At 38.6% G+C, this 20,091-nt stretch overlaps 1 protein-coding gene across 6 annotated transcripts in view; it reads left to right on the top strand.

The window, feature by feature from the left end:
* Nucleotides 1–20,091, top strand: part of NSD1 (nuclear receptor binding SET domain protein 1) — a 156,728-nt gene that overhangs the window by 85,379 nt on the left and 51,258 nt on the right. For all 6 annotated transcript variants that reach the window (XM_055430175.2, XM_055430179.2, XM_055430174.2 and 3 more), the window contains 6 exons: nucleotides 2,812–2,936; nucleotides 6,134–6,404; nucleotides 7,481–7,590; nucleotides 15,037–15,112; nucleotides 17,452–17,570; nucleotides 18,510–18,653. In XM_055430175.2, coding sequence (XP_055286150.2) covers nucleotides 2,812–2,936; nucleotides 6,134–6,404; nucleotides 7,481–7,590; nucleotides 15,037–15,112; nucleotides 17,452–17,570; nucleotides 18,510–18,653 — 845 coding nt within the window. The remainder of the gene's footprint in view (nucleotides 1–2,811; nucleotides 2,937–6,133; nucleotides 6,405–7,480; nucleotides 7,591–15,036; nucleotides 15,113–17,451; nucleotides 17,571–18,509; nucleotides 18,654–20,091) is intronic.

Below are 20,091 nucleotides of genomic sequence, written 5' to 3'. Positions count from 1 at the left end.
TAAGGTCGTTTTTTAAACATTTATGCAGTATTTGTATTTACTTTCAACAGGTGATTTGGGCTGAGTAACTTGCCATTATTATGAAGAGTTCTTTATATTTTTGCCTCCCCCCCGCCTTTTAAATTCTTTTTCCTCTGAGACCCGAGAACTAAAGAAGTAGAGGTATGACAGGGTTTAATAATCTGTATTGGTGGATTGATGTTGCTGTTAGTATTCTAGTTTCTTGGGAAATACCAGTGTTTTGAAAAAAAGATCTAAACTTACTCAGGGTAAAATTTACATTCTACAAAAGTCACACACTTTTTAAGTGTGCAAGCAAATGTTTTTTAGTAAATTTATTGAGTTGCACAAATATCCCTATAAATCGGTTTTTTAATATTTATAGCATTTCTGTAAGATCATCGTAGTTAGCCCCTGTTCCTATTCCTAGTCCCAGGCAACCACTAGTCTACTCTCTCATCTCTATAGATTTGCCCTTTCTAGACATTTTGTATTAATGGAATTATACAATACATGATCTTTTTGTCTTGGTTTTTTCATTTAATATAATATTTCTGTGGATTACTAATATAGTGGCATGTAGCAATATCTTCGGAGAAGGCAATGGCAAGCCACTCCAGTACTATTGCCTAGAAAATCCCATGGATGGAGGAGCCTGGTAGGCTGCAGTCCGTGGGGTCGCTAAGGGTCAGACACAACTGAGCGACTTCACTTTCACTTTTCACTTTCACACATTGGAGAAGGAAATGGCAACCCACTTCAGTGTTCTTGCCTGGAGAATCCCAGGGACGGGGGAGCCTGGTGGGCTTCCGTCATGGGGTCACACAGAGTCGGACACAACTGAAGTGACTTAGCAGCAGCAGCAATATCTTACTCATTTTGGCAGTGTGCCCAGCATCACCCATGTCCCTGATGTCATATTTCTTATTCCTAGTGTGTTCCTCACTTTGAACATCCTACCTTGCACTCGGGGACTCCCACAACAGGCGTGCCTTGGATACCCCATGTCCTGTGTATCCTGAGCACCTCATCTTTCTCTGCACCTGCCAGAAAAATCCCACATTCAGGGTGTCCCATTCCTAAAACACCCCCACTTTATGACTTGCTATGTCTTGAGAACCCTATATTCTGTGCACCTAGCACCTGGGCACTCGGGCCCCAGATATGGATGGCTCTGCCTACCTGTTCCCTGCTTTCCAACACTTGCCCTCTTTTTGTTGTGCCCAGTGTCTTGGGCCCCCATGCTGACTGCCCTGGGTGCTGTACCCTAGTTTGCCCCAGTGCTTGGTGAGCCTGTGACCTTTTTTTGTGTGTTCCTTTTATTAAGAGAACACCCATATTGCCACATTAAAATGAGGCAGGAATAATGTTCTCTGAAGTCGTCATATTATGAAATACTCCTGGCCTCTTGAGTAGATTGTATCCAGCATTCTGTAGGCATTAGCCTCTGCTCCCAAAGAGCTTGCCAGTGTAGTAAAATGATTCTTGTTGCTATTCAGTCACTAAGTCTCGTCTGACCCTTTGCCACCCCATGGACTGCAGCATGCTAGGCTTTGCAGTCCTTAACAATCTCCCAAAATTTGTGCAAATTCATGTCCATTGAGTCAGTGATGCTGTCTAACTCTCTCATCCTCTGCAGTACGAAAAGTAAAGTGATTACAGCATGCTAAGTATATTAAGACTAGGATAAAGTTTTATAGGGAAATTATAATAGATACTTGTTTCACTGTTAATTCAAAGAGAAATGGTATGGTACTTTGATATTTTAGTTATAAAACATGGCATGAGGGTTTTTTTAAAAGCAGGTACCCAGAATTCTATATCTTTTCCATCGGGGTGCATGCCATACATTTTTAAATGTTATATTGGCATACATTTAATGGTATACAGATAACTTTTTTTGATGTTTCTAAAGTGAAACTCATCACAGCTGTGATAGAAAGTACGTGTGAAATGCTTTTGAAATTCATGTTGTAGTACTGATTGGGTAAATATTCTATCTGAATATTCATCTAATATTCTGCATAATCCAGAGAGAAGTCATTGTTTAGTCGCTAAGTTGTGTGACTCTTTTGCAGTTCTATGGACTGTAGCCCACCAGGCTCCTCTGTCAGTGGGATTTCCCAGGCAAGAGCACTGGAGTGGGTTGCCACTTCCTTCTCTAGGGGATCTTCCCAACCCAGGGATCAAACCCATGTCTCCTGCATTGGCAGGCGGATTCTTTACCATTGAACTACCTGGGAACCCCCTTAAGAGAGATGCTATATGGTGTTCTTTATGAATTTGCCTGATTTGGAATCTATATTGTTTTATTAGCTCTGTCACTGTAGGACACTGTGCTATGCTGTGCTTACTTGTTCAGTCATGTCTGACTCTTTGCAACCCCATGGACTGTAGCCTGCCAGGCTCCTCTGTCCCTGGGATTCTCCAGGCAAGAATGCTGGCATGGGTGGGCATGCCCTCCTCCAGGGGATCTTCCTGACCCAGGGATCAAACCCAGGTCTCTGCATTGCAGGTGGATTCTTTACCATCGGAGCCACCAGGGAAGCCGCTGTAGGACTGGTTTCAGTTTAATTTCCTTAAGATTAGGTGGGCTGTTTGTGGATAGAGCAACAAAGGTCTTCCTTCCTCCCAATATTTGCATAGGATAAACCATAGCAAATCATTTTTACCCTCTTGGAGTTTAAAACCATGGTGTTACCTGTGAATTTCCTATTTCTGTTCCTTTGGGAATGCAGAGATGGTTATATGAAAACACTGGGTTTCTCTCTAACTTTTTGTTTAATACTGAACTTGTGCCTCCTCTTTTAGCTGTGCGATCAGAGAAGAAACGCCTTAGGAAGCCAAGCAAGTGGCTTCTGGAATATACAGAAGAATATGATCAGATATTTGCTCCTAAGAAAAAACAAAAGAAGACACAGGAACAGGTGCACAAGGTATACTCCAACATTTCAACAATGTTTATCAGTCCTTTTCAGTTCAGTTCAGTCACTCAGTCGTGTCCGACTCTTTGCGACCCCATGAATCACAGCATGCCAGGCCTCCCTGTCCATCACCAACTCCTGGAGTCCACTCAAACTCATGTCCATCGAGTCGGTGATGCCATCCAGCCATCTCATTCTCTGTCATCCCCGTCTTCACCCACCCCCAATCCTTCCTAGCATCAGGGTCTTTTCCAGTGAGTCAACTCGTCGCATGAGGTGGCCAAAGTATTGGAGTTTCAGCTTTAGCATCTGTCCTTCCAGTGAACACCCAGGATAGATCTCCTTTCGAATGGACCTGTTGGATCTCCTTGAAGTCCAAGGGACTCTCAAGAGTCTTCTCCAACACCACAGTTCAAAAGCATCAATTCTTCGGCGATCAGCTTTCTTCACAGTCCAACTCTCACATCCATACATGACCACGGGAAAAACCATAGCCTTGACTAGACAGACCTTGGTTGGCAAAGTAATGTCTCTGCTTTTTAATATACTATCTAGGTTGGTCATAACTTCCTTCCAAGGAGTAAGTGTCTTTTAATTTCCTGGCTGCAATCAGCATCTGCAGTGATTTTGGAGCCCCAAAAAATGAAGTCTGACACTGTTTCCACTGTTTCCCCATCTATTTCCCATGAAGTGATGGGACCAGATGCCATGATCTTCATTTTCTGAATGTTGAGCTTCAAGCCAAACTTTTCACTCTCCTCTTTCACTTTCATCAAGAGGCTTTTGAGTTTCTCTTCACTTTATGCCATAAGGGTAGTGTCATCAGCATATCTGAGGTTATTGATATTTCTCCCAGCAATGTTGATTCCAGTCGTGCTTCTTCCAGCCCAGCGTTCCTCATGATGAACTCTGCATATAAGTTAAATAAGCAGGGTGACAATATACAACCTTGACGTACTCCTTTTCCTATTTGGAACCAGTCTGTTGTTCCATGTCAACTAGGACTACTGCAATTTTACCTTCAATATCATGTTTTATCTTCATGGGACAATAGTTTCCTTAACTGGAATCTTGTTTTTTAGTTTTTTATTTCCAGTTTCTGGCATAGTATTTAGCATATACTGGTTATACAGAAAAGGTATAAATGCTTCTACATACTATGTGTATATAGTGTATGTATGTATATTTTCCACTTTTGCTTTTGAAATGATTTTAATGATTTAGGAGTATTACTATGATGAAATATTTAGTAAAAAATAATACAAATAGTATAAAAATAATAGCTTGATCCTGATTCTGTCAACAAATGTTACAGTACCTATTTGCTTTGTTTTTCAGTTGAATTGCTTGAAACTCTTAAGTATTTTAAAGTAGAGATATTTTGCGGAGAAGGCAATGGCACCCCACTCCAGTACTCTTGCCTGGAAAATCCCATGGATGGAGCAGCCTGGTAGGCTGTAGTCCATGGGGTCGGTAAGAGTTGGAAACGACTGAGCGACTTTCACTTTTCACTTACTTGAATTGGAGAAGGAAATGGCAACCCACTCCAGTGTTCTTGCCTGGAGAATCCCAGGGACGGGGGAGCCTGGTGGGCTGCCGTCTATGGGATCACACAGAGTCGGACACGACTGAAGCAACTTAGCAGCAGCAGGGATATTTTGACTCTGTTTCCCTAGGTAACATGGACCTCTAAAAATCTAATAACAAATCCTTGTTTAGATTTCCCCAGTTATTTCCTAACCTTTACATTTAATTTATCTGAAACAGATCCAGTCCAAGACTACACTTTATATCTTGTTGTTGTATTTCTTAAATCACTTTAAATCCAGGACAGTCCCCTCCTTTCATGACCCTATGTAAGTGATGAGAGTGATATATTAAGAGAATCTGCCTTCTCAGTTTGCAGTTACTTCTAGGTTCCCTGTTAAGTGGTAGTTTTAAGTAACATTTTCATAGATTCAAGTTAAACATTTTGGCTAGATTACATCATAGCTCTTGCATGACATTGGAAAGTATTTAACCTCCACTAGCTCAGAATGGTGATTAACTGATCTCTCTGGTTTGAGTTATGCTTCACCTCTTTTGATCAAGTAACAGTACATGTATAATTAATTTGACTCCAACAGAATATCCTGTTTCCCATCAGCTATTTCCCTGGTTTTTAAAAATCAATTATAATTCCTTGTCTATATCAATAATTTCATTTGAGGTTATAAAATGAAGATTTACAGATTTTATTATTTCTTCTGCTTATATTATCTGGCAGTCTCTCATTTTATAGTATGGAAATGGGTATATTTCTTTCCCATTAATGTATCAATTCAACATTGGAAGTTTATTATTAGCTGCTTTTATTGGTGACACATTAGGGAATCTTTTGGAGAAATGGGCAACGCACTCCAGTATCTTTGCCAGGAGAAGTACATGGACAGGAGACTGGCCGGCTACAGTCCTTGGGGTCTCAAAGAGTCAGACATGGCAGAGAAACTAACACTTTCACTTTAGGGAATCTTTTTTTTCCTTTTTTTAGATAATCACTATGACCTTAATGAATTTTTATAGCTTTAGTGTTTCTCAGTCACTGTGATGTTGAATGATTTGCTTTGGAAATGAACCAAGATCATTTTGTCGTTCCTGAGATCATTTTGTCATTTTTGTCATATCTGTCAATGACAGATACCCAAGGATTTTACCCTTTAAAAATTATACACGGGCTCAGTAGTGTCGGCAGGCTTAGTTGCTCTGTGTCATGTGGAATCTTCCCAGACCTGGGATTGAACCTGTGTCTCCTGCACTGGCAGATTCTTATCCAACTGTGCCACCAGGGAAGTCCCTGACCATTTTTTAAGTGTAAAATTCTGTGGCATTAATATGCCATCGTTGTCTTTGGAACTTTTTCATGTTCCCAAACTGAAACTCGGTACCTGTTAAAATGTTTCCACTTGCCCCTTCCTTTAACCCCTGGTAACCACTATTCTATTTTTTTGTCTCTGTGAATTTTCCTGTTCACAGAATTCACCTCATATAAGTGAAATCATACAATATTTGTCATTTTGTATCTGCTTGTTTCAGTTAGTGTTATGTCTTCAGGTTTCTTCCATTTGTAGCATGTGTCAGAATTTCATTCCTTTATAATTGCATTATTCTTTTTAACACTTGAATTGCAACAATTTTGGCCTATGGATTGCCTGTTTATCTTTTGTTCTTAGGTAAGTTCCCGCTGTGAAGAGGAAAGCCTTTTAGCCCGATGTCGATCTAGTGCTCAGAACAAACAGGTGGATGAGAATTCTTTGATTTCAACCAAAGAAGAGCCTCCAGTTCTTGAAAGGGAGGCTCCATTTTTGGAAGGGCCCTTGGCTCAGTCAGAACTTGGAGGTGGACATGCTGAGTTGCCACAGCTGACCTTATCTGTGCCTGTGGCTCCGGAAGTCTCTCCACGGCCTGCCCTTGAGTCTGAGGAATTGCTAGTTAAAGCACCAGGTAAGATGGGGATGGGTCTCAGTATGTAAGTGGGTACAGTTAGAGAACGCAGGAGATTTTAGTATGTTTTGATGGAAAGCCAGTAATGTATCTGTGTACAACAAACTATCCATTGTGATCCTGGGAAGTTCTTATAGTACTGGCTAATGGATGCAGTTACTGATCATAAATTGGTGGTGTACTGTCAGGAAGACATATTAAAAAAAAAACAAAACTAGGCTCCTTACAGTTACTGCTCTTCATAATTGTTGATCAACCACAGTGTGAATCAGCACTCAGACTAGGATTTTGGGGAAGAGCACTGCATTCTAGTTGAGTAAACACATAAAAATTATACTTCAGACACTGATTTTACCAGTCTTTGTGTTACTTGGGAAGTTGTTTTTAATTTTATAATACTGACTATTGAGTATTGTAGTCAGCCAAGGAAAATTCTGCATGTAACTTTCTTAAATTCCCAACAGTTGCTTGTGATGTTATTCTTTAGAAAGGTATCCAGTTGTGCAGAATCAAATAAGACAGAATCAAAAAGAATAATAAAGATGGTTAGCAGTTCATTCCCCATTATGTGCCAAACTGTTGTTTGGCTGTTTTATATAATTCTTAAGAGCAGTCCTATAAAGTAAGTGTCTCTACTTATTTATGAACTGAACAAAAGTTCTACTCTTGGTCTATTTATGCCCAGAATTCTGGCTCTGTTGAATTAACTTCTCCTTTTTTTCTTAGCACCAGTTGATTGCTCTAAAGGCAGTTCTGCCCTTTCAGTTTCTCCCTTAGTTCATTTGTGATTTAAAAAGCATATATATATATATACATATATAGTGTATATACACACACATTGACATAAGAACAGCCTCACATTAGCTTGTGTCTGTATTCAGAACTGTTTTCTTATTTTGTTTTACATTAACTAGTATTTTATAATAAATAAATTTTTACCCTGTCTCTTCCCAGAATATCATGAGAAAAACAAAAAAAATAGGATGACTAATTTTTGCATGATATATAGGTTTTTTAAAAAAATCAGCTTGTGCCCAGTTTCTAAATCATCTAATGAAAAGATACATGCATTTCAGGAAATTATGAAAGTAAGCGTCAGAGAAAACCAACTAAGAAACTTCTTGAATCCAATGATTTAGACCCTGGATTTATGCCCAAGAAAGGGGATCTTGGCCTTACTAAAAAGGTATGTTAATTTTAGTCAATTCTAAAATAGGGTTGCATCCAGGAAATAGGGGATTTTAAAAACAAATCTTTTAGTAATACCTATAATATCAGTGCACAAATACATAGAAATTCTAGAATGTCAGAATATATATGGTTGATCTGAGAGATTCTACATTAAGAGACCGTTTTGCATTGTATGGACATAAGTATCAATTGGTTTCAGATTTTCTTTTCAAATGAAAATGAAAAAAGCCTTTACAATTCAATAAAGTTTGCATTTGTTGTAATTTCTTTTCTGGGCTCAAAACCTCTTACCTGAGTTCTACTTCACTTCTGTCTCTACAAGACACTGTAAGTTAATACCATTGCACTCACTGTCTGCGTAATACCTCAGAAAAGACCCTGTTCAAGTATAATCCAGGCGGAAACATTTCATCTTCAGTTTTGCGAACTTGGTTCCCATTAGCCAAGATGGCATAATTCTATAGTAGTTAGAAAATTATTTTCTAATTCTATAGTGGATGATAACTGGATATTGATGCCTTAGGATATATCGTGTTCTCTTTGTATTTGAGGAATAAGTGTATGTTAAAGTTTCAGTTGTAGGGTGCACAGATTTCCTGTTTTTAAATATATATATATATATATATTTGGTTGCATTGTGTCTTACAATAGTTGTGGCACACAGGATCTTTCATTATGGTGGACAGACTCTCTAGTGTTTGCGCTTGGCCTCAGTGCTTACGGCTTCCATTGCCCTGTGGCATGTAGGATCTTAGTTCTCTGACCAGAAATCGAACTTGCATCCCATGCACTACAAGGCAGATTCTTAACCATTGGACCACCAGAGAAACCCCCAGATTTTCTGTTTTTGAAAATTCTTTTTCCTTAAGGAAAAAATATACGATTGTAATCAAGTCATAAATAAGTTGAATTTCTGGAATTCTTTTCTTAGCCCTGGCAAACTTCTAATCTTTAATCCTATATTAGGTCTCCTTGTTTTTGTTAGTCACCCACCGGTAAATGTAAAATTTATTTGTGTTTTTATTAATATATTATTTTTAAAAGTCATTTTATGTACTTCAGTTTTTCTTCTCAAAGCAATCTTATGACATGGACTTTTCAGTTTTTCTTAGGTTCATCTCCTGCTCTCTGCATTTTCTCTGCAGTCTGTGCAACCTTCAGTGACAATATATCTCCAACTCACTATCCTCTTGTTGTTCCTTATACTCTAATAAGGCTGAGAACATCTCCTGCAGTGCTTTCTCTCCTGGCTTGTATTATTCACATCATAGCCACTTTGCAAGATTGTTGGAAAAGGGCCAGGGAAACTGGGATTCAGTTGAGCATGGAAGTGACTTTTGCAATCAGATGATAGATTTAATAGGTGAGTCATGGGAGGCCTGTTGTCTTACTGCTAGAAGTTAGTCATTGCAAATATCAAAAGAAAGAAAGTAAGAATTCAGGCGAGTTCTCCCATTTTGTGGTAAGCTGCTTCAGTCATGTCCAACTCTATGTGACCCTACGCAGTGCAGCCCGCCAGGTTCCTCTGTCCATGGGATTCTCCAAGCAGGAATACTGGAGTGGGTTACCATTTCCTTCTCCAGGGGGTCGGTCTTCCCGACCCAGGGATTGAACCTGTGTCTCTTACATCTCCTGCCTTGACAGGTGCGTTCTTTACCACTGCTGCCATCTGAGAAGCTCTGTGGAGCTATAATTGACATACGTAAGTTAATGATTTGAAGAAATAAGATGAAATTCGAATCCTCAGTTCTGAGGTTTTGAGACTGTGTTACTTAAAAAAGTGTTAATTTGTTTTATAATAACTGTAAATGGAGTGTAACCTTTAAAATTGTATTTTAAAAAAGTTAATCTGTGTAACCTTGCTCTGTCCAATGTAGGTTTCTAACCTGAAATTTAAGAGGCTAAAAAGCCTGATTTAGTTGGAACTTCCTTGGCTGTTCAGTGGTTAAAAGAGTCCTCTTGCACTCCAGGGGGCAGAAAACACATGGTTCAGTTGATGTGTGTGTGCTCACTTGCTCAGTTGTGTCCTTTTCTTTGTGACCCCATGGACTGTAGCCCGCCAGGCTCTTCTGTCCTTCGGATTTCCCAGGCAAGAATACTGGAGTGGGTTGCCGTTTTCTACTCCAGGGGATCTTCCTGACCCAAGGATCAAACCAGTGTTCTCCTGCATTTCCCGGTGGATTCTTTTTACCACTGCTCCACCTTGGATGCTGATTTAGTTGATACACTTAATTTTAATAGGTGAATGTGTCCCAGAACTCTTAAGTTGAGATTTAATTTACACCAATAAAATGTACAGATCTTAATTGTTTGATGTCAATTGATAGACAGTTGTATATACCATGTAAGTACCAGCCAAACTAAGTATGCTATATAAATCCATTACCCCCAGAAGTTCTTTTGTGCCCCCTTTCATTAATTATCCATTCTCATCTCTTCCAGAGGCAAAAGCTTTCTAACTTCTGTTATTGTAGATTAGTTTTGCTTATTCTTTCTTTTTTTTAAGCTTTGGTTGCGCTGGGTCATCATTGCTGCAGGTAGGCTTTCTCTGGTTGCGGTGTGCAGGCATCTTGTGATGGCTTCTCTTGTTGCAGAATATGGGCTCTCGAATGCATGGACTTCCATAGTTGCAGATTGCAGCCTCAGTAGTTGTTGAAAATGGGCCTCTTTGCCTCGTGGCCTGTGGAATCTTTCTGGAGCAGTGATTTAACTTCTGTCCCCTACATTAGCAGGCAGATTCTTAACCACCAGACCATCAGAGAAATCCAGTTTTTCTTGTTCTTAAATGTCATATATTTTGTTTTGTTTTTGTTAGCTGGCTACTTTTATTCAACACACATTTATTTGAGATCCATCCACAAAGTTGCTATTTCAGTAGTTCATTTCCTTTTATTGCTGAGTAGTAGTTTAAGTACAGTTTGCTTGTCTTTTTTCCTCTTGAGGCAAATTTGTGTTTTCATTTGGGGGCTATTAATCGTAAGCTGGTATGAATATACTAAGAGTCTTTTGTATACACGTATTTTCATTTTTCTTGGTGTTGTAAATACTTAGGGTTGGGAATGCTGGCTCATAAATGTTTTCCTTTTAAAGAAAATTCCAAACACTTCTCCAAAGTGCTTGTACAACTTCACATTCCCACCAACAGTATATCAAAGTTCTAGTTGCTCCACATCTTTAATAGCATTTTGTTTACTGGTCTTTTTAAGTTTAGCCATTGTAGTGGATGTGAAATGATACCTAATTATGGTTTTAATTTGTATTCTCTAGTGACTAATGATTTTGAGCCCCTTATGTGCTTACTGACCATTCCTGTATCTTATCAAACAACTATTCAAGCACACATATTTTTGGTTGGGCTGTTCAGCTTTTTTATAGTTGTCTTTTTAGGAATACTTTTTGTATTTGGAATATGAGTCTATTTTCAGGTATATATACTGTAAATATTTTTTCCCAGTCTGATGGTTGCCTGTTCATTTTCAAGTTGTATCTCTCATGAAAAGGAATTTTTAAAGTTTTTTATGATTTATATTTTGTGTTTATTTTAAGAAGTCTTTGCTTACCACATCAACACAAAGATGTACTTGTTGTGATTTCTTTAGGGATTTTACCATTTTGATTTTATGTGTAGATCTTTGTTTTTTAAAAATATTAACTGATTAATGACTTTATTCGATAAATTTCTGTGAAGAGTGAAGAATAAGAGATAATACTTATATTAGTTTGGCCGCCATAACAAAGTAACACAGACCAGGCGGCTTATACAACATTAATTTTTACACAACTCTGGAGGCCAGAGTGTGGGATCAAGGTTTCAGCAGAATTCCTTTTTTCTGAGGTCTCTCTCCTTAGCTTGTAGACGTCCGTCTTCCTCCCCGTGGCATCACATGGTGTGTGTCTATGTTCTAAGGTCTTCTTATGAGGACACCAGTCCTTTCCTGCTCAGTAGAGCAGCAAGGGTAAGAACAGTGAGAAATGAAGAAGGAGAGTCACCGTAGGGTCCCAGACTGACCCTCATGTAAGTTATTGGAACCAGAACCCAGGCACCCAGAGAGCTGGGAGGAGGGGGCCTGGAGGCAACTCATCTCCTGTCACCGTGTACCCCATAGGTCCCTGCTGGGCAGCATCCACTTCCTGCTCCCGGTCTTCTTGAAGGTACCCCTGCTCCTGGGCATGCTCTGTGCTGTCCTCTGGGTCAACAGGTCTCTGAGGAGATCTGGGGGGAAGCCCCAGGAAAACTGGTAGCCCCCATGCTCTTCAATGTCTTGTCCAGAGAGAAAGACCAATAAAAGTTGGAGGTTTCATTGCAGTAGGACTTTCAGGCTTGTCCAGTTCCAAGGAAGGCAGAGCGGGTGCCATCAATGATGAAAATGGGGACACGGTCTTTTTTCTTTTCTTTCTTTCTTTTAGTTTTCTTTATTTTTTTACTTTACAACATTGTATTGGTTTTGCCATACATTGACATGAATCCGTCGGGACACAATCTTTTTCAAAATCTTCTATGAGAACTGAGCATGTCCTACTCTGAGAGACTAAGACAGTCATCTTCTTCTGATGTCATACACTCATTCCTTCACTCACTCACACTCATACCCATGGTCTCAGGGGAGGGTTTGGGGATTCATCTCTATAGTTTGAATAAGAATGAAGGGGATCCTGGGACCTTCACTGACCGGCAACATGATGCCTGGAGGAAGAGTCCTTATCTGGATCAGTGGTCACTTTAACTCAGACCCCAGGGTCCAGTTTGATTCTCTCAGCCCCACACCAGTAAGTGTCTGCATTGTTTTGCCTGAGCTCCTGCAGATGTATTGAGAAGCTGGAGCTAGTGTGTTGAATGAAAACTGTGCAGATTATAGAATGAAACAGTGCCATTTGCAGCAACATGCTTGGACCTAGAGATGATGATACTAAGTGAAGTAAGCCAGAGAAAGACAACTATCAAATGATATCAGTTACATGTGGAATCTAAAAAAATGATACAAATGAACATATAAAAAACAGATGCAGAGACAAAGAAAATCACCTTATAGTTACCAAAGGGGAAAGGAGGGGGAGGGATAAATTAGGAGTTTGCGATTAACATATACACACTACCATATATAACATAGACAACCAACAAGGACCTACTGTATAGCACAGGGAACTCAACTCAATATTTTGTATTACTAATAACCTATAAGGGAAAAGATTCTGAAAAAAGTTATGTGTTATATACAACTGAATCACTTTGCTATACACCTGAAATTAATACAGCATTGTAAATCAACTATACTTCAGTTAAAAAATGAGTTTGAAAACCCAAAAATAAAAAAAGAATATGCAAATGATACTCTGTTGAATGAGGAGGTACAAGCCACTCACACAGGATGACCCTTAGCATTCAAAAATCCCACTTTGGAAGTGAAGCCCATGAGGTCATTTTGTTTGATGTTGTTGTTGTTGTTTAGTCCCTAAGTCATGTCCAACTCTTTGCAACACCATGGACTGTAGCCCACCAGGCTGCTCTCTCCTTGGGATTTCCCAGGCAGGAATACTGGAGTGGGTTGCCATTTCTTTCCCCAGGGCAGATCTTCATTTTTTGAGATGGAGTTTTGAAGTGCATATCCAATTGTTTTAGTACCATTAGTTAAAAATCTCTATTGCTATCCAATTCTTTTACATATTTTTTGTTTCTTTAAGCATTAAATATAATTAATGACCCTGTCACTGTTGAATTTTTAGTTTTTTGGTAGGGAAATGGGAATCAGATTTGGTGCTAGAACAAGTGAAATCTAGAATTGTTGGTGATGGCTAGACCCAGACTCTGGAGAAAAGTGACCTCTAAGTCAGTTCTACTGTCTGACCTAGTCAACTTCACAGTTAAATTCCTGGCTACTCCGAACTGTATTTTGAAATGCATCAGGTTAAAACCGTGATTCAGCTCAATATTGGGGCTACGTCATGGGTTAACAGGCAGGCCACATCTTTCCTATAAATGGATCAGTCGGTGGCTCAGAGAAAGAGGTAGTCTGTTGAGGTATTGGTACCTTAAGAGTACACTGACTTAATACATATCCACATCAAGCTACACATAAAATAAATTAATGGAATCTTTCATGTACCCTCCAAGGCACTTACAGAGTTCTGTGATCTTTTTTATGACAAGCAGAGCAGATGGATTTTTATTCATGTAGTGTGATTTGTGTGTATGTACCTTGTTATTTCTGTTTTAACTTATAAAGTTGTTGATATCAGACAGAATATTTTCTGTATTGTTCTCTGACTATAGTTTTGGGAACATTCTGATTATTTTTGTCCCACAACTTTTGGGTTAGTGTTAAACAACGAAGTATGAATTAGTTATCAAAGTAATATAAATGGTAGTTTTCTTTAAATTATGTAATCTATTTTGTGTGTTTATCTACTGGTGTTTTGTTTCTTTTAACTAGATACCTAACATTAGCTCTTTGATTTTATTTGACTTTATAAGACTGATCTACACTGAACACGAGGAAAGTTATATTCTTATAGTTTATTAATGTATATAAGAAGCGTTCAGAAATTCACAGCTGCATTTTATGTTGTTTTGACCTCAAACTCTGGGAACTTCATAGCAAGAATAGCATCTGTTAAATTTGCTTGTGTGGCCACTAAATTTTTACAGTCATGATGAAGGATATTATTCTTGTAGGAGAAGACATTTTCTTGGAATAGAACTAATTGATACAGGCATTAGTAGTAGGGGAATAAAATGTGTAGTAAATTATTCTTGATGTTTAAGGTTGACTTTTTTTTGGGGGGGGGGCATGCTGCATGGCTTGCGGAATCCTATTAATAATTCCCCAACCATGGACCCTTGGCAGTGAAAGTGTGCAGTCCCAGCTGCTAGATTGCCAGGGAATTCACAATATTTTAAGTGTTTTGTTTTTAGTTTCTATGTTGTTTTAATTTATATTTCTTAATGTACAGCAACTTGAATTAGAAGGACTTGCCATGATACAAACTTTTTATGTTTAGATTTCACCAAGTAAATAAGTCTCTGTAAAATCCAGTGGCCATAAGTATAATATTGGGAAGGTAGATTTTAAATACAGGGTGGCGTGGAATAGAATTGAGCTGGTGGGTATATGAGTACATACTTTTCCACTCCCACTTCAGTGAGAACAGTGTTCTGTATATGCTCTATACACTGGAAATCTCTGAGTAAGCCAGTGTCTTGTGTGTGCACCTCCCTTCCGCCTAGTGCCTGTCTGCCCCATGCGGTGTTCTTGAGTTTTAGAGCATTAAAAATATCTGATGCTTTCCCTCACAAAGTTTCTTTATTATTGTACTGTTCCTTTAATTGTCAAAAATAGCTAAGATTCTATATCTATGTCAATAGGCAGCTCAACTTTTGGCACATAATGTAAAGGGTTTAATTTCTACTCCTGTGTAAAACATGATGCATTTTACTTATTTACAGTGTTATGAAGCTGGTCACTTGGAGAACGACATTACTGAATCATGTGCTGCACCTCGTTCTAAAGAGTTTGGTGGAGGTGAGTATCTTGAGATTTAAAAAATGGATTACAGAAATAACTGTGAAGTCGACTAATGAGAAGAGTGAGATTGCAAGTTCTAAGACTTGTTTGCTCAATATGTGCTTCAGATAACATTAGGAAATTGTATTGATTCATTTCCATCTTTATGCTGAAATTAGTTAAATGTTATTAGAATTATATTAGTGTTAAGGAAATGTTAGGAACAGCAGAGAAAAATCAGTTCCTTTTCTTATTAGATAATTCTCTATACTGCATCATTCATTACTTTCTTGGCTTTGATTCAGTTTTTGTTTCTGTAGAATATAAATAGAGAATTTGAGTTAAGGGGAAATTGCAAATCCTCTTAAGTCTTTCATAGTCTTATATTCTTTTATCACACCTCTGACCTTGGTCAGAGAAGAGTTTAAACATTTGAGCCTAGTCTATTATAGTTGCATCCTAAGGCCTTGTGAATCTTCTGGATTAAATTTAAATCTATTTCCTGGAACTTCTGCTTGGTCACCTTGTTTCTGCCCACAAGAAGAATTGACAGCGCTTCATTCAATAACAGATGAAATAATAATAGTTATAGTATCTACTTGGTTTTTGCTTAAGGACTGTTACCTTTAATCAGTGTAAAGCATTACAAGAATTGGGTTATTATCTATATTATCCCTATTTGTAGAAGAAACATGACGATGAAAGAGGTTGGCAGAGTTGGGATATTCAAATCCGACCAAATTTATTGCCACACTGCTGTCTCGTTATCCACTCTGTATTTTCTTTTTGCTCCATTCGAATTCTTCCTACCCCTTTGATCATGTGGTCTGCCAGTGCCATGTATTAATCTGTCATTCCTGAAATATTAGCCTATATTTGAGCACACTGCATCAGATACGATCTATCTGCAAAAGGTATTATGGGGAGATTTTTTTTGTGGTCTTCAGTGTACACTTCTGTAAATGTGATCTGTGATTATTAAGTTTTTCAGCAAGTAAGTTTAGCAGTATATTAACTTATTTTAACCCTGTATGCAGTTACAATATAGGGTGGTAAATTTGTTTGTTTGATTTAAAACAAAAAGTACTTGCAAAATGATAGCAGCTCTTTCCGTATACACTTGTACTTCAGCTTTTTGTAAAACCTATTGCCTGTACTTAATCCTTTGTAAGTTTCATCTAAGTGTTTTAATTTGTGAGAAATTTGAAACTTTATTCTGCCACCATATTGACTCTTCCTTTTTAATGTTAGTCTGTCAGCTGCTTTGATAGCAGAGCTTCTCCATCTCGATCAGGCAGTTCAAGAAGAGAACCCTAAAGCAGTCTTCCAAAGTCCAACCTTCATGTTGATATCTAGCTTAAATATCCAGGAACATTTTACAAAGTACCTCTTTAGAGTTCTCCTAATGTTTCTATAACAGAAAGTTGAAGTATGTAGAATATAAATTGAAGGAGAGTCTAGACCATTTTCTAAATATGTCAGACTAGGCATTTATTTTATACTGTTGCATGTTCAAGGTTATAATAATTGTAATACCGCTGCATGAATTTATCCTTTTGGCTGATAGATGTATTGGTTGGGGGAGGTAGGTGTTCTTCTCTCCTCCTGTAAACCACATCTTACATATTTCAGTTTTTTATCTTAATCCTTAAGTCAGAGAGTGATATATACTTTATTGTCTTTAATCTTGGAGGCCTGGTTTTAGTTATCTTTACCTGACTACTAAATGCATTTCCTCCCTATCTGAAGGATATTAAAGTCCTTTCTGGAACTAGAAAGTCTTTCATATCAATCATATAAAATGAAATTGCTTTAATAATATATACATTTACTGTTTAATCTGTATGAAACAGAACATATATATACACCCATACATACTTCCCTGGTAGCTCAGATGGTAAAGCGTCTGCCTACAATGTGGGAGACCTGGGTTCAATCCCTGGGTGGGAAAGATCCTCTGGAGAAGGAAATGGCAACCCAATCCAGTCCTTTTCTTGGGAAATCCAATGGACAGGGAACCTGGTAGGCTACAGTCCATGGGTTGCAGAGTCGGACACAACTGACCGACTTCACTTCATGCATACTTCGTACATACATATATGTATGTGTATAGCCATATTCATACATATATATATGTATGTGTATAGCCATTTCCCCAACTACATATATACTAATGGGTAAGTCTCTTTTTTTTTCTCTTCCCCTGTTTTCCTCATCTACAGAGTCAGAGAATTAAAATTAAGGTTGATTTTTACTCTTGACATTCCATAATTCTAGGAGGTACCTTTTGTCGAGGTTAGAAGTTCTTAGACATGTACATGATCAGCCATCAGGTAACAGCTGTTGTCCTGTCCTAGGCACTACCAAGTTGTTTGATAAACCAAGGAAGCGAAAACGACAGAGGCATGCTACAGCCAAGGTGCATTGTAAAAAAGTGAAAAATGACATCTCATCAAAAGAAACTCCAAACTCTGAGGTATTACTCAGTTCTTCATCTTTTGACCTTCCATAGTGAAGCTTCTTTTGACAGTAGAGTCCACACCCCTCTTTCCCTTGAGTTTACCTGAAAATAGTATTCTGTTGAAACTGCTAGTAGTGATAAGGAATACTGGAGAAAAGGAGAACCTGATTCTAGTAAGTCAAAACACATATGGTACCTGTGGGCATGACCGGTTTAAAAGATCACACCTCATGCTCTAACTGTCAGATGAAATACATAACGTGTTTCATCATGAAGTGAAATTGTTCTCAAACCAGCGCGCACCAATACCAACAAAGCGCATGACCCAAATGAACTTGGATATCGCCCTGTAAATGCTGAGACTGCTGCAACTGAGGGAAAAGCTCAGTTGCTTTTTTACTGAAACCACCAACTGCTTAATTCAGAGTAATGTTTGGAAACGGTGACTTTTAGGAAACAGAGGTTTAAAGCCATTTCCTTACAGAGCATCACTGAAGTCATTGATGCTATCCCTCACTTTCCAACTCAGGTTAAAAGAGAATTAGAACAAGTCAGGTTAGCATCACACATTATGGTGCAGAGCATTTCTTTCCAGGACAATATGAATAGAATGCCCAAGGGGGGCATTATTTAGGAAATATTGATCTTGGAAGGACAAATAAGTAATCAAATAAACTTAAGAATGTTTTCTCTCCCTTAGTGAAACCTTAAAATGGAACAGCTCAAAAAGTTCCAGTGGAACAGCCTCAGAGCAGTTAGTGGCAGGGCATGAGGCGCCCACTACCCGCCCAATCACAGCAGGGTTAGAACTAACATTGCATGCAGTCCGCCCGCGTGATTGGCTGAACATCTGTAAGTGCTTAATGGATAGACAAATAGCAGCCCAGAGGGAGGGGGTCAGATGGCGGAGACATGAATAATACAGATGTGGGATATTATTTTTTTCTCTGCAAGGGAGAACTGATGACACACAGGACAGCTGCAAGCCCTAAGGAGACTGTTGAGGAGGGTGTAGAAAACGACCATGGAATGCCTGCATCTAAAAAGCTGCAGGGGGAACGAGGAGGTGGCGCTGCACTCAAGGAGAATGTCTGTCAGGTAGAGAATGTTTGCCAACTTGCATTTTGATTGCATGCTTATCGTTTAAGAGAAATTGTTGTCTCCCGTCTCTTGATGACTTAGTCATGGTTAGAATAAAAATTTTCTGCAGTGATTCCAGTGGAATCACTTATCTTCTATAAGGCTTTAAAAACTCTGCTCTCTCCCCACAAAAAGAGAAGTGAAATAGTGGTATCCCTGGGTAGATAACCTAAAGTTAGATCTGAGATGGCAGAGGTGAATCTGTGGTTGTTCAGCCAGAGGTAATTTTGCTGATCCTCTCATGGTGTAAGAATCTTTGGGTTTCTAGGGAATTTTTCAAGGAGAATTTTCACTTCGAAATTTTCTTGGTCTGTTTTCGTTTGTTTGCTTAAGTAGTTATTACTACTTTAGCGAACCTACCGTTTATATTTTTCTATCTATTTAATAAGCATACAGTGTTTTTGTTATATGTTCACTGTTTTTACATTCACTTTTTGAATACTGTATCATTTAGGTATCATAACAATCTCATAAGATTTTACTATCGTCATTTTTGTTGTTCAGTTGCCACGTCATCTCTGACTATTGCCAACCCCATGAACTGTAGCACACAGGCTGCAGTATCCTTCACCATCTCCCAGAGTTTGCCCAAATTCATGTCCATTGAGTCAGTGATGCCATCCAACCATCTCATCCTCTGCCGCCCTCTTCTCTTTTTGCTTTCAGTCTTTCCCAGCATCAGGATCTTTTCCAGTGAGTCAGCTCTTCACATCAAATGGTCAAAGTATTGGAGCTTCAGCATCAGTACTTCCAGTGAATATTCAAGATAGATTTTTTTGTAGGATTGAGTCCTTGCAGTCCAAGGGACTCTCAAGAGTGTTCTCTGGCACCATAGTTCAAAAGCATCTATTCTTTAGCGCTCAACCTTCTTTATGGTCCAGCTCTCACATCCGTACATGACTACTGGAAAGACCATAGCTTTGACTATATGGACCTTTGCTGGCAAAGTGATGTCTTTGCTTTTTAATACACTGTATAAGGAAATTGAAATAGCACCGGGTGTTAAATAGCTTGCTTGTAGTCATTCTGTGAAGCCAGGATTCAAACCCAGGCAATCTGGGTTTTGAGCCTTAACTGCTATGTTGTGTGGCTTTTCTGTGAAATGTGACGCTATAATGTCACATGCCTTTATCTTACTTGGAAATAGAGTCAATTAAATGGATGCTTTGGTTATATTCTCTTTTCACAGTCTTAATTTACCCTTGTAAATGCATTAAAACTTGCATATAGAAAGTAGAAAATTTTAGTGTCTTTTTTCCTAATTAAAGCTTCTAAAAAAAATTACTCCAGGTATAAAATATTATTATTATGGCCAATATAATTTCAACTCAGTTTGTCTCTCGTTGATTATATTCAGTCCTGTTCCTAGTGTTAGTCCTCAGAGCCTTAGCCCACC

This window comes from Moschus berezovskii, chromosome 8, assembly GCF_049115385.1.
Source record: "Moschus berezovskii isolate FMDL1 chromosome 8, NW_MosBer_1.0, whole genome shotgun sequence".
NCBI lineage: Eukaryota > Metazoa > Chordata > Mammalia > Artiodactyla > Moschidae > Moschus > Moschus berezovskii.
The sequence above is the reverse complement of the archived record's forward strand: the minus strand, read 5'-3'. Positions and strand labels throughout refer to the sequence as shown.